This window comes from Harpia harpyja, chromosome 3, assembly GCF_026419915.1.
Source record: "Harpia harpyja isolate bHarHar1 chromosome 3, bHarHar1 primary haplotype, whole genome shotgun sequence".
NCBI classification, from domain to species: domain Eukaryota; kingdom Metazoa; phylum Chordata; class Aves; order Accipitriformes; family Accipitridae; genus Harpia; species Harpia harpyja.
The window spans coordinates 78,372,873-78,390,044 of record NC_068942.1 but is presented as its reverse complement, the minus strand read 5'-3'; the positions used below and the strand labels follow the sequence as shown (position 1 = coordinate 78,390,044).

General features: G+C 46.9%; 1 protein-coding gene across 5 annotated transcripts in view; it reads left to right on the top strand.

Moving 5' to 3' along the window:
- Positions 1 to 3,636: 3,636 nt before the first annotated feature.
- Positions 3,637 to 17,172, top strand: part of TMEM260 (transmembrane protein 260) — a 35,013-nt gene continuing 21,477 nt past the window's right edge. For all 5 annotated transcript variants that reach the window (XR_008234619.1, XM_052783544.1, XM_052783543.1 and 2 more), the window contains exons 1-3: positions 3,637 to 3,765; positions 9,373 to 9,404; positions 10,147 to 10,298. Coding sequence is in view for 4 of the 5 variants with exons in the window: in XM_052783544.1 (XP_052639504.1) it covers positions 3,657 to 3,765; positions 9,373 to 9,404; positions 10,147 to 10,298 (293 nt within the window). In the remaining variant the exon portion in view is untranslated. The remainder of the gene's footprint in view (positions 3,766 to 9,372; positions 9,405 to 10,146; positions 10,299 to 17,172) is intronic.

Sequence of the window (17,172 nt, the reverse complement as noted above, 5' to 3'; positions counted from 1 at the left end):
TTCACAAGGCACTGGGGGTATCACAACGGCCGTACAGTGCAATCGCATGAAGCTTGGTCCCTTCGATGGACAAGGTGAATACAAGGAGTCACGTCTGCGGCGTATCCAGGCACACAGGTCGCCACGTGCTTTGGGTGACCAGCCACATCCAAACTTGTCCTTGGTGGCCCATCCTGGGCCAAGCCCACAGCCCGGTTGCATGCAGCCGGAGGCAGATCCCTTCAGCAATACTGAACATGTGCACTTGCAGGATGGGACAAGGAGATCCTCATGATTGGGGCCGGAGGGAATGCTCACTGGACCAAGTGCACTTTTATTCCACTTTATTCTGCTTGGAATTTCCCTCTGCACCATGTCTAGCTACTGCAGTCATGTTGCTGTAAACGTGGGATATGACCCTGGTCTTCCCCCCTGCAAAAAAAGCCCCCAAGAAGTCATAAAAGGCAGCTTATTCAAGCCACTTACGAACACATAAATGTAGCGTAATCTTCCTTCTTGTGCTCTGCAGGCAGGCATATATCGTCAGTGGAAATACTGCCAAACTTCTTGTTTAAATATAGTAGCGGTGCTTATTTGTATTGTTAATGGTCCCCACGAGGACCTGCTTTCCTTACACGGGGATATTGTTTACGATGAAGACTGGGCTGGCTACTTTGCCATTAAAATTCTGCGCCAGCCCAGCTCTGACAATATTGAAGGCTTTGCTAAATGTGTATACACGTAAGTTCATTAAATGGATGCTGACTGTTGTTACACAAGTACAGCAGTTGAGTGCTTTCTGTATTAACCTTATCACCTGATGGGCAAAAGAAAAGGTTTAACTAAAGCTTAGGGCTAATTGAACGGTATTTCAGTATTTTCTTATGTAAAACTGGTTCTGGTCTATTGTTTTTATTTATTTGCAATAACTGTGCTCATTCAAGTTTGTAATGACACTGCCATGGGTGAACAGAATTTGCTTTAAGTATTATTCTCCCTTTTCCTATCTCCTGCCTCCTCTAAACTGTGTCTCTCAGGAGAAAATCTGCAATAAGGTCTGGTAAAAAGACAACTCTCTAAGTACACATCCATTTGGGGGGAGATATGTTCTCAAGCTGCGTTTTTAAAATTACTGTAGAAGTTCCTGTTTATTTTCTCTGCCTGCCTTGGGTATTTCCTGTCAGGCTGAGCGCAGAGCATGGAGCCGGAGGAGATAGGAGAGAATAAGCCTCCCCTTGAAAGGTGGGAGGCGTCTCACCATCAAGACACTGCACAAACCATGAGCACTTTCTTTGCTCAGTTGCCACTAGAGTATGCTCTCGTGCTACAAGTTCCAGGGATTTTTTTTTTTTAAATAATATGTGTAGCACAAGGCCATCTTTCAGATGCTTTCCACTTGCTCCAGTGTGTTTTTTTTTCTAAGCAATACTTTTTTTTATTGCTGTTGAGCCCGTCCTCAAGGCTTTGAGAAAGCTTGGAGGGTTGCCGTGCGTCGCTCTGCGGCGAGGTGAATCTAACTTGGGTTTGGACAACTCAACTTCCAGAGCACAAATGAAAACAGTCAAAAAATATCTGCCTGGCTCTGACAAACCCAAAAAAAGAGGGTCCGCATGTCTGTCTTGTCTTGGTTGGACCCCTGGGTCATGCCTGGTGAAGAAGGGGGAGTCAAATCTCATGAATTAATAGATTTCTGCTTACAGAAGTAAAATGTAAATGCGCTCTCCAAAGCGTTTGTGCCGACATAAAGTGTGTCTGTAATCCTGGCCTTTGAAACGGTGGTAGTTATTCAGCAAGATAAAGGCTGTTGTGAGCCTGCCCTACCATATTACAGCAAAGTACTTTGTCACTGGCACCCTAAAAGTTCCAGTTTCTGCATGACAAAGATATAAAACAACTTGCAGGACAATCAAAGAATAGTTTGTCCTTACCATATTATTACCAGCCATTCTTCCACATTTCGATATTCGCCTTTAAATTGCTACCTCCCCCATCAATATAATTGTAATCAGTCACGGTTAACATTTGTCTTTGGATGCCTTTTCCAAGTTAAATACAAAGAAAGAAAAATACCGCAAATTAAAAAGCCATGCTTCAGATAAAGAGCCTCGCCACCAGCCTGCTTTCACACACAGACTGTGCACTTTGCTGCTAAAATTACATTTTAGCAGCCCCAACGGGTGCGGGAACAATGACCCCTCTCATTACCATAGTGACAATGGCTGGTGGAGGATTGCAACATATCTTTTTCTTCTCCCTGATGAACCTCAGCCAATAACCACAGAAACCTGCCAACAAGTTGGGTATATTGAAGCACACTTGGTCACCGCAGAGCCAAGCGGTTGCCTTCTGGATGGAAGGCAGCCACATGGGCCCAGCTTTTATTCAGCCGGTGTTTATACCCTCAAAATACCAGTTCCTTCAAGCAACCCGATTAACTTCTGAGCGGGTCGCAACTTTGGCTTCTTTTGCCGTCTCTGTACGTACCGGCTGGAGTGTGTAAAAAGGCCTTCCCTAAATTCCCTTGAATACCTTTCTCGGTTTCGGCTTGTGCCCTTTTGGCGTTTTTGTGCCGGCTGTTTCAAAAGGGTCCTTCGGCACCAGCTTCCCCAGTCCCCGGAATACGATGCGCGGTCTTTCGGTCGTGTCAGCCCTTGATCCTGCCCTTTTTTTTAATAAATGCAAACCTAATTTTCTAACGCCTCCACTTAGATCTAATCCATAAGGCTGTTTATTATCCTGGTTACCCTCTTCTATACCTTTTTCATTTGTATTCAAAAGCCTCTCTTTAATCTGTCTCAATTCTCCAGGTACGGCCTCGCCGCTCTTTTGTACAATCCCATAATGATTTCTATGGATGTGTTTTAGTCTTCCGTCGATAGGTCTCAGGATGCTATTTGCCTTCATTAACTACTCCCGCAGCGGGAATCGCTGCTTTTAATATTCTATACGCTGACACCTTCAATCCTTTTCTTCACCGGCACCACGTGTAACCCCGTTCAGGGCGTAAATCTTTATTACCTGTGCACCGCCACACTCGTACGCGGAGCTGTGAGGCAGTTCAAAGACATTTATTCAAAAGTTGGTGTTTCAGGAGGCCTCGGCCCGCCCCACCCCAAGGCTCACGGGCACCAAGGCACCCTCGTCCCCCTTCGCGGCAACCCCGGCCGTGTCCCCTCCTCAGGGTGCCCGGCGCGGGGTCCCGCCCGGCCGCCCACACCGCCGGCTCTCCCGGGGGGCCGCGGGGGCCGGTGCCGCTGAGGGGACGACCCCGGGCGGGCGGGAAAGGCCGAGGCGCGGTGCCGCCCCCCCGCCGCTCCGCGGTGGTTTCGGCCCGCCCCCCCTGCCGCCCAGCGTGGTGGTCCCGCCCTGCCGCACGGCCGCCCTCACCGAGGGGCGCGCTCCTCCGCCCCGCCCTCTCCGGCTGTACCAACTACACTCGGGAGGGGGGAGAGGGAGGAGGAAGAGGGCGGGAGGTGGCGCTGATTCGCCCCACCGAGCCCGCGGCCCTACTTGGTCCCTATCGGAGCGTGTTGATGACGGGCGGTCCCGGGAGGTGGCCCGGGGGGGGAGCGGGGAGGCGGGAGATGTGGGGAAGCTCCCCCCCGCGGGGCGGTGGAGTGGTACGGCCCGCCCGCCCCGCGCGGCCGAACCCGGAAGACGCGGGTGCGGCGGCGCACATGGGCGCGGGGACCGGGACCGGGGCCGGGACCGCCGGGGCGCTGGGCGCTGCCGTGGCGGCTCTCTACACGGCCACGCTGCCGCCCACCCTGCCCGGCGGGGATGCGGGTAACGTACCCAGCGCCGCCAGCCCGCCCGCGAGCGGGGGAGGGGCGGCGGGGCAACCCGTGGGGCCGGGGCGTGGGGTCACCCCACCGGGGAGGTGGCACCGTCGGGACCCTCGGCCCGTAGGGGCTGGTGCATCGCGGTCACCCTTCGGGGGGGGCGGGATGGGGGGGGCTGAGCCCTTAGGGGCTGGTGCATCGTAGTCACCATATAGGGATGCTCATCCTATAGGGGCTGGTGTATCACTGTCACCCCATAGGGTTGCTGTCTTCCCATAGGGTTGTTGTCACCCCGTAGGGTTGCTCACTCTATAGGGGCTGGTGTGTTGCTGTCACGCCACAGGGGCTGGTGCGTTGCTGTCACTCTATAGGGTTGCTGTCACCCTATAGGGTGGCTCATTCCATAGGGGCTGGTGCATTGCTGTCACCCCATAGGGTTGCCCACTCCATAGGGGCTGGTGCATGAATGTCACCCCATAGGGTTGCTGTCACCCCATAGGGTTGCTCACTCCATAGGGGCTGGTGCATCACTGTCACCCCATAAAGTTGCTGTCACCCCATAGGGTTGCACACCCTGTCCCCATAGGGTTGCTCACCCCATAAGGTTGCACTCCACCCCCCCCATAGGCCCTGGTGCCCTGCAGTCACTCTATAGGGTGCTCACCCCATTGGGGTTGGTGCATTTGAACCTCCCCATAGGGGCACTTGCCCCCCCCAGGCTGGTGCATCACGGACACCCTATATTGGGGTGCACACCCCTCGGGGCTGGGGCACTGCCATCCCCCCATGGGGTGCTCCCCCCACCGAGCCTGGTGCATTGCAGTCACATCTCAGGGGGGCTCACCCCCTTGGGGTCAGTGCTGCATGGTCACCCCGTCGGGCTGGAGCCCTCTGGCCACCCCACGTTGACCTGATCCTCGCCCCCCACGTCTTTGCTTTGCAGCAAATAGTTTGCCTGTATTTGAGGCTTTCAGCAAAGGATTTGGGCAGGGGCCCTGGGGACGGCGTCAGAAGGCAGATTTGGTGTCAGAATACAGATGTGCCATCCTGCCAGATGTGGTATCGCTGCTCAGGCCGTCGCTTTCTCTGGCCTGTGCAGCCGCAGCCGATGCAACAGTGAAATCTCTGGATCTGCCTGTCTGGAAGTGCAACTTGCCGACAGCGACAAACTGTCTGATGTTTTGTGTTCCACGCTGCTGATCCCACCAGGCGGGACAAAATTCTCCTGTTTGGTCCTTCTGCAGTTTTGCTGGTTTAGTCTAGTCTTGCTTAAAAAATACCTTGCTTTTGCAGCATGGGTACAGCTGCGATTTGGGGATAGGAGGGCTTGGATTTTCTAGGCGATGCTTTGATATCTTTTTTTTTTTTTTTTGATGGCGTAGGTACCCAGCATGCTTTCCTTCTTTCGTATCCCAGAAGAGCATTGAGTGGGTCTGTTTAACTCGGTGCCTCTTGGCCATCGCTGGTTTTGGATCCAAGCTGTGCATAAAATTCTGTATAAATAAATGGGCTTTTAATGGATGCATATATTTTTACAGCTTCAGTATGTGTGGAGAAAGAGAGAGAGATACATGTTTTAACTACAACTCTTTAAAATTTGCCGTTTGTTTAGAGTTACGTGAAAGACAGTTCTACTTGGTAAAAGCAGGATGGTTTTGTCTAGCTGGGTGTAAGGCAGCATGTATTCAGCGTAGCAATTCACAGACAAATGTAAAGTTGAGCGGTGATTCAAGTGGGGGTTATTTGATTTAAAGATAACAGGATGGAGCTGTGTTTTCATTACACCAAGCTCATCCTAGTCAGCTGGCTCTCGGAGACGCAACCTTGTGTTGTCCATTTTCTCCATTCCCGTGTTTGGATCAGAGGGACCCAGTTGTCAGAGCTGTATTAAAAGAATTTCTTTTTAAATCCCTTCTCCATAGAGCTCACATCCTGCGCTGCAGACGAGGTGTGCAAGCGCACCCTTGCTAGGCTGGCCGGTGTGCACTCTGATGGCTTGTGCTTCTGCTCCCCAGTTTGTAAAAGGGCTGGCTTTGCTCCTTCTGGTTGTATCAGTTAAGACGTGATGATTGATACATTTACAGTTATTACCGTTTTGTCTTTTAAAGCACTCGCTGATGGGAGACGCATGTCTATGAACGTGCAGGGTGCCTGTGCTCCAAGCTGTTTGTGCTGCACGAAGCCTTGGGAACCTGGTTTTTAATTGTACTTGAGCTTGGGTTTTGCCTCCGGGATGCAAATAACTATTCGCACCCTTTACAAAGTGGGATGTAGGTTCTCCCAATAAGGTGATGCTGGGATTTGTTCCTTTCTTGATGTGAATTATCCCGGTAGATACAGTGAGCGGCCAAGCAGCACAGGCATGAGTTTGCCCCACTTTCCCAGGGTTATTGTGATTATTTTATCTCATTTTGGAGGCAGGAGAGGGATTGCTCTTCCCCTAATTTCTGAAGGCATCCTGGTTCTTCCTAGCTCAGCAGCTGCATGTATAGAAATGCACATGTATACGTGCAGCGTGCGTCACTCCTCTGCTAATAACTTTTGTCAGAGGTATGGAGGACACTACCTAGGTGCGTGCTGCAAACAGGGCGCAGCAGAGAGATGCCCGGGGAGTGGCTGGACTGGGGGACTGGATGGTTTAACAGGCTTCCAGCAACCCACATTAGAGGGAATTCTATTAGAGGAAATCTCTTGGCACGGTGTCCCCCCGCTAGCCTGTGACCTCACTCCCCATCTCTGCTTACTGTTTTCTTTTCTTTTTGCATTTTCTTCTAAATCTGCTGCCTGAGTTGCATGTGTTTACTGGAGCTGGACAGAGATGGGCTCGTCCCCATCATCCTCTCGTGCCTGTCCCAGCCAGCAGCCACCCCATCGTGTTGCGTTAAGACTTTTTTCGGTTATTCTCCTGGTTTCTCATGGCCTGAGCAGCCCACGGGATGCTTCAGCCCTGCCACCTGGCCAGAGTCCCCTGGAAGGTCTCTGCACATCCCTGCTCGAGGCGATTAACTTGCCAGTGCCTGAGCACGGAGCTCAAACTTGTGCCATCAGAAGCACTGAAGCTACTTGTGTGAGTAAAGAGCCGCTTAAGGATTTGCTGTATCTGCTTTCAGGCAGGGAGCCTATTATTTTATTTTTTTTTTAAGCTATCTGTGTATTTTTAATTGTTCCTGAAGTTTGCAGTAATCCAAAAATGTAAAAGGCAATAGGTATTTTCATTGGCAGCTTTCTCGTGTTACTTAGCGTTATAATAAAGAAATGAGAGAATGAATTCTAATTCGGAAACATCCACAGATGTTAAAACAGCTTAAAAAGGGATCAAATAAACTCAAGTTAAAAGAAAAAAAAAAACCCCAAACCTTCCCTCTGATGTTTCAGACATCAGCTCCCAACCTTGCTGGGGATAAATCAGTTTTCAGGCAGCATTGGGCCCATTGCCTGAACACCTTTATTGGGCAATCAAGTTGGACGGTCAGAAACATATTTACACCAAGATTATGCAGGAATAACTCTTCAACTTGAGCCGGCATCTGAAGATGCTGCAGGTCGTTTTCTCTCACAAGAAATATGTTAAAATCGAGTTTGCGGATGCTGTAGTCCTCCTCTGTGTGTTTTGTCATTTAATAATAGTGCTCTGCACTTATATAGCCCTTATCTTCACTTATATAGCCCATAGAGGCTGTAAGTGATGCCTGAGTATGTGGGTGGGAGATGGAGAATTACCCTTATCTGAAGTGCTGGGTGTTATGCGCTCCTTTTGGTTTTCCCAGTGGAATTCAACAGGCCTGCAGCCTGGGAGCTTATTTTTGCAGGTTTTCTTACTTTTTCTTCCTTAATTCTTACGGGGCAAAGTTGTGCTGTTGGCTTTCAAAGCTTGGCAATGGCATCCAACGGTATTTTTTTTTAATTTTTTTCTCCCCCCAGCTTTCTGGGTGGTTTGTGTCTGTATTGCTTTGGGATTATTCTTGTCCGTGATTTGAACCAACATCATAGCAACGCGCGTGAACTTAATCTTTAACCATTTTAGATGCACATATTGCTGTATCCCAGAAGGACTTTAATGAAGGTGAAGCCGTGCCCGGCTCGGGAGCAGCATCCCAACGATGCGATGGGCATCCACCCTTAGCCGCTGCACAGAGCAGCGCGGGCCGGCACGCTGGGGAACCCCGCGATGCCGAATTTAGGGTTTCCTTTATTAGCATCATCTTTTGCTGCATGCGGGGAGATTGATTGCTTCCCAGCCTCACCATGCCCTGGAAACATCGGAGCTGCTGAACACTAAAGGGCTCAGCTTGGGATGGATGGTTTTCCCATGGCATCTGCTTTTTCAGGGCTGTCTTGCAATAGGTTGAAACTTTCCTAAAATAGAGTAGCAATAAAAATAGCTGGCGTTTGCAAGCACAGTGAAATCCACATCTGAGAGGCTTTTGTGCCGAAAGCCACGGGGTTGTCCCCTGGGCATTGCACGGGGCGAGAGCTGTAATTTTAGGGCAGTTGCCAACAGCAGTAGTGGGTTGACTTGCATCTTCCTTTTAAAATATATTGTTTACTGTCATGTCAAGATTTAAAGGTGCCATTTGTACAATCCTCCTCCTTTGCCTTGGATGGTAAGGACGTAATAATGTGCTGAAATTTAAAATATTGTTAATTTAGCATTTAAAGCCAACAGCGCCCTTTGTTTTGCGTCTTTACCATCTAACGATGGGACAAAGCTACCGTGACCTTGGCACTTGCAAAATTAGCAGGACCAGTAAGACCAGGCTCTGCAAAATCGGATCACGAAATTTGAGGGAAAGAAGGAAAACCAGCTGTAATTTTTAATTTTGTCGCCCCTTGGTTGTGCCCTTCGTCCCTGAATGTGTTGTGCCTATTGAATATATTTAATACCCGCTGCTCGGGAGCGTTGCAAACTGCTTCAGTGTCAAGTGCTCTAAAAATGTCAAGTATTATTAGCTATTATGCTAACATGGATCTTTTTGTGGCAGTTGTTTGTCGTGGCATAAAGTACACATGAAATGCAAAATCTGAATGGTGTTTCTAATGGGAGCGGCTGCTGGATGCGGCATCCGCTGACAGGTAAAAGTGTTACTTGCAAAGCAGATGCTGCAAGAATTGCTTTAGCATCAAGGGAGAGCAGCGTTCCCAAATACATGGATGCAGATTTGCACGATCACTGATTATATTTTTCCCTCTTTAAAACTATAAAGCTGTGGGGTTTTTTAATGAGAAACAACTGGGTTGTTTAAGAGACAATGCAGCTTAAGCGTTGCAAACTGTAGTGCTTGAAAGTTATTGAGTCAGTTGGTTTTAAATTAAAAATATGCACAAATGTCTGCATTTTGAATATCTCGGGCCATTCTTTACCCGAGCCTACCTATGCTTTCACTTATCTGTTCATAAAAGTCTCGCGAAAACATACAAAAGATATTTTGTGCAATGACATCAGAGGGAGAAAATATTCTTAGAAAATTTCATGCTGTTAAATCTCTACAGATTTACAGTTTTATCCAGTCAAATTAATGCAAAACCCCAATGCAAGCATTTGGATTTTGAAAACTTTGGAGGAGTGTCATTTCCTAATAGTAATTATTGGTTTTACATTATTTTTTCACAGGGGAGCTGATCACAGCCGCATATGAGCTTGGAGTAAGTATTAGTTTTATTGTTTAATCAATGCTCTCATTAACAGTTTTAGGAATTAAGGAAGTTTAATTAAGCATGGAGTAAAGTAGATTAATTTATTTTCAAACCACAGTTTTTACTAACTTATAAGTACAGCACGCGACAATTTACTTCAAGTTTTAAATCCAATTAAACTAAATTATAAAGCAAAGGCTTTACTGTATATACAGTAGCTGGCTTATTATCAACCCAAATTTTGTATAAGCTGGGGAGAATAAAATAAATCGGGTTAACAATTTTAATAAGTTTTATTATTTAATAAACTTTATTATGGTGCATGATCCCTTTAGGCAAGACCTTAGGACTGTCAGCGCGGTGGTAATCCGATAGCAGTGTGGTCTTTCAACTTGCTAACCAATAAAATAGTTGAGAAGCTGCTTTTTAAAAAAAAAAAAAAAAAAAAAAAACAACAGCCTTTTGAATGACCCTAATATACTGTGAACCCAAACAAGGAGCCCTTTAAGGCACGCTAATGAAACGTGGCACCTCCTTTTCTCGCTGCCTCATTATTATGGGCGAGGAGTGGAGCCAAATCCACTAAGGAAAAATATTTGCGGAGTTAAAAATTGGTACGAAAGGCTGGGTCGGGGAGAGGTGCTGCTCAGAGACCCCCCCGGGCTCCTGCTGCCGGACCCCGCCGTGCCGCTCTCCTTTTGATTTCATAGAATTTCCCTTCTTTTCAACCCCGTATCGATCTTGTCCGTAGGTCGCCCACCCTCCCGGCTACCCCCTGTTCACGCTGCTGGCCAAACTGGCGACGGGGCTGCTGCCCGTCGGCTCCCCCGCCTACCGAGTCAATCTCCTCTGCGGCTTGTTGGGAGCAGCTGCCGCCTCTTTGCTTTTTTACACGGTTTTCAGGTAAAGTCATTGGGGGTGTTTTCTCGTTGGCGTGATGCCGGCAGGGCGCTTCCCCGTCGGCTCGGGACGTTTCCGAAGGTTCCCGCTGTCCCCTCTGGCCTTCGGACTAGCGTTTCCCCCCCTTCCCTCTCCAGCTGTAATTAGTTCCTCTGATTAACCCAACAGCGGTTTAATCTGAATTTGACCTTCTTTCCTGCACAAAAGGTCCCTCTTTTCTTTTTTTTTTTTTTCTTTCTGTTAAATAATAATAACAGTTATAATAGAAAGTGCACCTTTCCCTTACACAGACGTGACAGGTTGTTCAGGCTCATTATCACAAATCACCGCTCGGTTTAACTAACCAGAACTAATGAAGTTTGTCGTTCTCGAAAGATGCAGATGGTCTGTTTAAATTAACAGGATGAGCTTCACCTATCGGGAAACCGTGAACTTGGTTTGATCGCAGCTCCCGGCGGAGGCGGATGGGCAGTTGCCTGCCGGTGGTACCCGAGGACCAGGGCGAGCATCGGTGCCGGCCGCCTTCCCCCGGCGTAGGTGCTGCCGTCTGCGGCGGGGGGACCGGCTGGATCCCATCCGTTTTCTCCGGACCTCTAACCTTGGGAGAAAAGGGAACAATCGGGATGCGCACGTGGTTGGGGGTTTTGTTAACCCCGCTCGTCTTTGATGTGCGAGTTCTGGCTGCTCTTAACCTCAGCCTGACCCATATTTGAGAGGATTATCGCAACCCGTACAAACAATTTCTGATGTTCTTTTGCAGGGAAAATAGAGCACGTTTTGAGGCTGCAAACAGTGGAATCTGAAATGATATCGGGGCGCTTCCTTACCGAGATTAGTTTGACAAAAGCCCTTTTCTCCCATCCGCTTCCAGAGCCGCGTCGCCCCTCGGGGAAACCTTCCCAGAAAGCGAGAGCAACCGAGAAATAAAAGCAGGAATAAATGGGGGGGGCAGATCCTGCATATCCCGAGAGCCCTGAGCTCACTTAAACTTCGGTCCGTGGCGTCCGTCTGTCCGGGTGCATCTTCCTCTGCTGAAGAGGAGTTGCTTTTTGCACATTGCCTTTCACGTAGCAGTGCATCAGCTCCCAAGCACACCTACTGGAATTGCTTAAGTAATTCCTTGATATTTCTATAGGCATTTAAAGTGATTGCTTTTACTGTTGGGTAATACATGTAATTAAGTCGGTGTTATTTAATTTAATATCCTGTATTTTACAGCGTATTTGGGGAGCTGGAAGTGGCGCTGCCCTCCCGTGCACAGTGCCAGGTACAGCGTCAGAGCACGACTCGTTTTGATTATATTAAAAACTCCTGCAAGGAGTGGCTAAAGGTTTTGAATATTGGGTTCTGATTTTTTTTTTAATTATGGTTATTCCCGTTATTACAGTTACTGTGAAGATCTGCCCCGCTTTTTAGTTTTAACTCCAACGTGACAGTTCCTTACGTGCCCGTTTTGTGCATATGAAATGATGCGATCGTTGCTTTAGAGAAACAAGAATATGGGAGGGAAATGACAGGCTAAAATTGGGAATTATTTTTACACTTCTAGAGGTTTAATTTTTTTTGTTGTTGTTTAATTGGATTTGGAAGATGTTGCTTCTGTCAAATTTAAAACTTGCGCAGAAGAACGGAAAACCTGGAACCGAGAAATGATAGAAACTATTAGGACTTACAGAAAATTACTTCATAGATACAAGGCACTGACAGGATCAATTATTCAGCCTAGCAGTGATTGATTTTTGTGAAATTAATTGTAAGGTATTGTGGGTCAGTTTTATTTACGAATGACAATGTTATATTTTTCCTTTCAAGCGCCTTAAAATTCATTTATTTTTTACAATATTCATTTAGCAAAAAAAAGTTTTTTCTTTCCCTTACCATCTAGTTTTTAAAAAAAAAAATCTTTCAGAAAATGTTTACTGGCACCGACTGCGTGAAAGCCGTAACTATCTGAAGGTGACGTGTTTTGGTTTTAACCGGGCTTGTCCGTACTCACAAAGGATCTAAACCGGTCTATCAAATCCCCCCGCATTTTTGTGTTTTAATTAAAATTTAGCTGATGGGGTGACCCCCGCGAGGTACCAGAGGAAAAATAAGCACCTGCTCCTCTTGCCGCATGAAATGTGGATGTTAATATGAAAATATGTAGATGTTAGGAATACAAATAATTGATGAAGTACACATCCTTCGGGAGCAACACGGTTCAAGTGGCAAATCTCTCTCCTCAAACAATAGCCACCCTTCAGCGGGGAGGAAGCCATCTCTATGGTAATGGGGCTGATGCTGCCCTATTGATCGAGTGGAAGAAGACATTATACAATGTCAGTTGGGTTGTTACAATTTCATTTGTCGTCTGACCTGAACTTAACCTCTAAAACCTTTCTTTTCTCCCCACCAGCCGGGCAGGCTTGCCGTTTACCGTCGCGGGGTTTTTCTGTGCCTCCCAGCATCCCCGTACAGTAAATCTCTCCCTTTTTTTCCCCATTGACTCATTTTGTTTAAGAGGCATTTCCCGAGTTTATTCCTCGGCAGGTCGGGACAATTTCTTTTACTGCTTAAGGAAAGAGTCGTCGTTCCCTCCGTGGCTGGGTGGTGTGTGGGATATTTGGCGTGTGCAGGATTAGGATCGAATTTATTCCTTAAACAGATTTCTCCTCTGCCAGGTGATGGCTGGCGGGATGCTCCACACAGACACTGCCGGGTTGATGGGAAGCAACCCCAATATCTTGTTTGTTTATGTATTATATTATATTATATTATTCATTTCGGGGGGGGGGGTTTAAGACTGGACTGTACTTCTTAAAACAAAGTTATGTCGAACCGCATTGATGCAGAAAGCTCTTTTGTCGGTAATCCAGACTATCGCCGAACGAGTGGTTTACTCTATTGAATTAGTTCTCAAATATGGTTTTTTCCCCTCTCTGCACAGTCTTAATAAATTGCTTGTAATTATCGTAAAATGGCATTTACAAAGAGTTTTCTCGGACTGCTTGTAACTGAAGCAAATAATTCATCTTTGCTTTGAAAGATGGGGGGAGCTGCTTTATGTTTTTAGGACGCAGCAAGTGCGGCTATAGGATTGTTTCTTTAAACAACTATTTATTTGTTTTACTGTGGGAGGCAAAGCATAGCAAGTTTACAAAGTAAACCAATTATCTTCTTATAATATGATTGCCAAAGTGCCATTTTCTTCACAGATGAGGCATTCTTTGCATTCTCTATTGCAAAAAGAAATACGATGCTTTCCCCTTCCTTAAGTGCATTTTTTTTTTGGTGTATACCTTTCATAGCTTGGCTGTTTTGCTGTATCTAAATATACAGAGTTAATTTATTACGGGGGCAGTAGCAGGGTAGAAGGTGTCATTGCCCGAGTACTTCTAGTAAGTTTTTTGCCAGCTTTATTCTGGCAGAGTTGCATAGGGGTTTTTGAAAAGGGGGAAAATGTTGCATTAAATTAAGCAGTTCGTGTCTCTTTGGTTTTTTGTTCTGGGTATCATGTTAAGTTTTGGACTTTTATATATATATATATATATGTGTGTGTGTGTATATATATATATATATAAATATAAATATATATATTCCCTGCCTCTTAAACCTTCCAGGCAACACGCTATGGATGTATATGAAGACTGGAGCCAACTCTTCTCCCACTGCCAAAAAAAAGAAGCGTTAGGCATGTTTTATAATGAAATCATCAAAATGATCAAATCATTTTGAAATCATCAAGGTGTTTTGGACATGGCACTTGACCATCCTGGTGGCCCTGAGGTTTCTTGCTCCCGTGATGTGTGTCCTGGAGCTCTCATGAGAAGGTCCCTGAGAAGGACCAGGCATGTTGGAGCACCAGGAGGATGGGTCACCTTCATGGTCCTCCCCAGAGGGACTTCATGGCTGATGCTCCCCTAAAACTAACTGGTGCTGGGAAACTTTGCCTGCTGCCTGCGACGAGTGGGGAAATACTCCGTGTCCCTCGGGTGTGTGGCTTTGCTGGAGCAGGAGTCATCCCCAAATAGTTTGACTCCTTTTTTTGGGGCATGGTTTGGGGAAGATGGAGGGATAAGAGAGGAGCACTCCTGCCTGGTGTGCCGGTGCCCCCTCGGCCATCATGGAAAATTAAAATATTGGGCTTTGGGGAAGGTGGACTCTCCTTACGGGGCATATTTGGATTTTTCCAGATTACAGATTATCGTAGATTATCGCCGTTGCAGCACAGCATGAAGATCTTGGCTGTTTCAAAAGCAGCTATGCTTAGTAACAAGTAGTTGCGAAGTTTTAGGAGGGAGAGAAGAAAGGAAGGTACTCGAGTATTAATTTGCTTTCAGAAGAATATCTACCGTGACCTCTGGCTAATTGATCATATATATATATATATATTATATTTTTCCCCTTGTCCCCGTAATAAACCAGCACTGAGTTCAGTCTGTTTGAAGATGTTACCAAATCTGTTCATTTGCATTTTGCTCTAAAGTAGGCACATTAGGCTGCAATAACTTTGCTTCGTTTTGAAGGGGCGGGGGGAAAAAGCAGGGCAAAAAACTTTTTTTTTTTTTTTTTTTTTTTTTTTAAAGACTGAAGAGTCTTTTCTGACAGCTAGTCAGAGTTAGAATTAGTTCAAGGAAATGTTAATAATGCACTGCCTGGCTTAATCCCTTTGATATCACCAGGTATCCTCCTGTTCATGGGTTAATTGCTTTAAAAGCGGAGGCAATATTCTGAGCGGTGGGCCGCTTCACCTTTTCACAGCTGTTACCATTGAGTGACAACTAAATCCCATGTGTAAGATGAGGAAGAGCTCAATCTCCAATTGGGAGAAAATTTATGTAAACCGCAATCCCTTCAGAATGTGCGGAAGTCACAGACTTTCTTGATTTACTCTGCTTTTCCCAGAAAGCTCCATTGTTCCCTTCCCTAAGTCCCATCAACCCTTTGTAGCAGAATATCACAGCGGCGGCAGATAGCTTGAAATATATAAATGCTATCATAGCTCTGATTAATAGCGGCGCTTATGAGTCAAGTCTGATAACGGAGCAGCTCTCCACTCAATTTCAGATACCGCTAATGGAATCTGTCTCCTGCAATTGTAATGTGAGAAGGGCTAATTTGCCATGGAGCTTGGAGCTGTCACCAGCCGGGGATTGGGGGGTCAGATGGGAGCTGCCAGGTTTTTGCCCTGCAGCTTGTATCTCTCGCTTTGAATAGCGCAGCCCCCTGCCTGCCAGGGAGCTGATAGGCCGCCGGGGGGTTTATGCCACTCCGTACAATAGCGAAGGGCTGCATGGGCTGACTTGGTAATTGTGAAGCCAGCTCATTTTTATTTTATTTTATATTTTATTCTATTTTTTTTTTTTTACTTTTTTTTTTTTTTTCTGCGGCTGCATAATTTCTAATAAGGGGTTTTAACAAATGTCAGATTAGGAAAAGTTTCTGCAATTACAAAAAAAAAAAAAAAAAAACTTATAAAACATTTAAATAGCTAAAGTCGGTTCCTACCGAGGGTTGGGGTTTTGGAAGTAGGCACCGGTTATTACGGGCGCCCGGGATAAAGGCGTACCTATTTTCTAGGGATTGTGAATCAAATAATGGGTCTAACTGATATACCCTTTCTGCTTGCAAAGACACTGGGAGAGAAGTTCTCATTTTTAATGGCCAGAAGCACAGTTTTTACAACTCGCTCTTTAGAAAGGTGTGAGCGCGGGGTGATATTTATTAAAGCAGCGCGGCCGTATATGCATTTTATCGATCTGTTGTGAGTTGTTCCACTCGTTGAACTGCTCTGGAATAGCTTGACGTGGAGGTGTTGAATTTAATTACCAGACTTTCATGGGAGGGGGCTGCTGCAGGCAGGCTCCGCTCCGGCATGGTGGTGGGCGTCCAGGAACGTGCGAGGTTTGGGGTCGGCAAGTCCCGTTCCTCGCTCCCTTGCCGAGCCCTCGCGGCGGGGGCTGTTCCCGTCCCCGGTGTCCAGACCCACTGGGGACCCACCGAGGTCCCTGCCGCCATCCCGGGGCACGTCGCTGCAGGTCCCCTTAGCCAAAATCCTCACTAGCTCGGTACGCCTTAACCGGGCTGGACCATCCCCTCGTTGACTTGTGGTGTTTCAGGCAAATAATTAAAAGGGAAAAAAAAAAAAAAAAAAAGGTAAATTAAGCGGTGGCAGTCCGTAGGTGGATGTGAGGGTGCATCGAGCAGAAGCGGCATTCAGTGCACGTGGTGGGTGGTGAGGGTGCCGCCTGCTCACCCCCACCCCGAGGCGTCGCGGGTCCGTGGGAACGCTGAAGTCGCGTGATGCTCAAGTCCCATTTGACGCGAAGGAGAAGGCGGTCGGTTATAACCAAAGTACCCGTTTGGGGTTTTTTTTTGATGGCGGTCCTGCCCATTTGCTTGGTTTCTATTCTCTCCTTGTGGCCATGAAGACTCAAGTAGGATAGGCGAGCCAAGCCGTGCTCTCCTACCTCCTCCTCCAGCGCCGGGAGCGGAGGCTGCGGGCAGGGCTTAAGTGGCTATTCAGCTCCAGGTCCTTGAGGAAGAATAAAATCTGGTTTGCTATTCCCTGTAGTACCTGTGCTGGCTCTTCAGCGCTGAGAGCAAGAGAAACTGCCTTTTGTCCATTGAGTGTTTGTGACTGAGAGGCAGGCAAACCCAGAGGGATTGGGGTTTTTTGGGATAATTATTATTACTTAGGTCCTAAGCTCATGTTTGGATTTTGATTTGTGTTTTATTTTTAAATAATTTTTCTATTTCAGCACCAATGCACATGCGCACTTAAAATGTATCTGTGGAAAGCTTGGTTGTTGAGTCTTCTAAGTCCCATTCTTTTTAGTCTACATCAAAAAAATTTGGTTTTTTTATAAATCAAACAAGTGAAACCTCTTAAGTT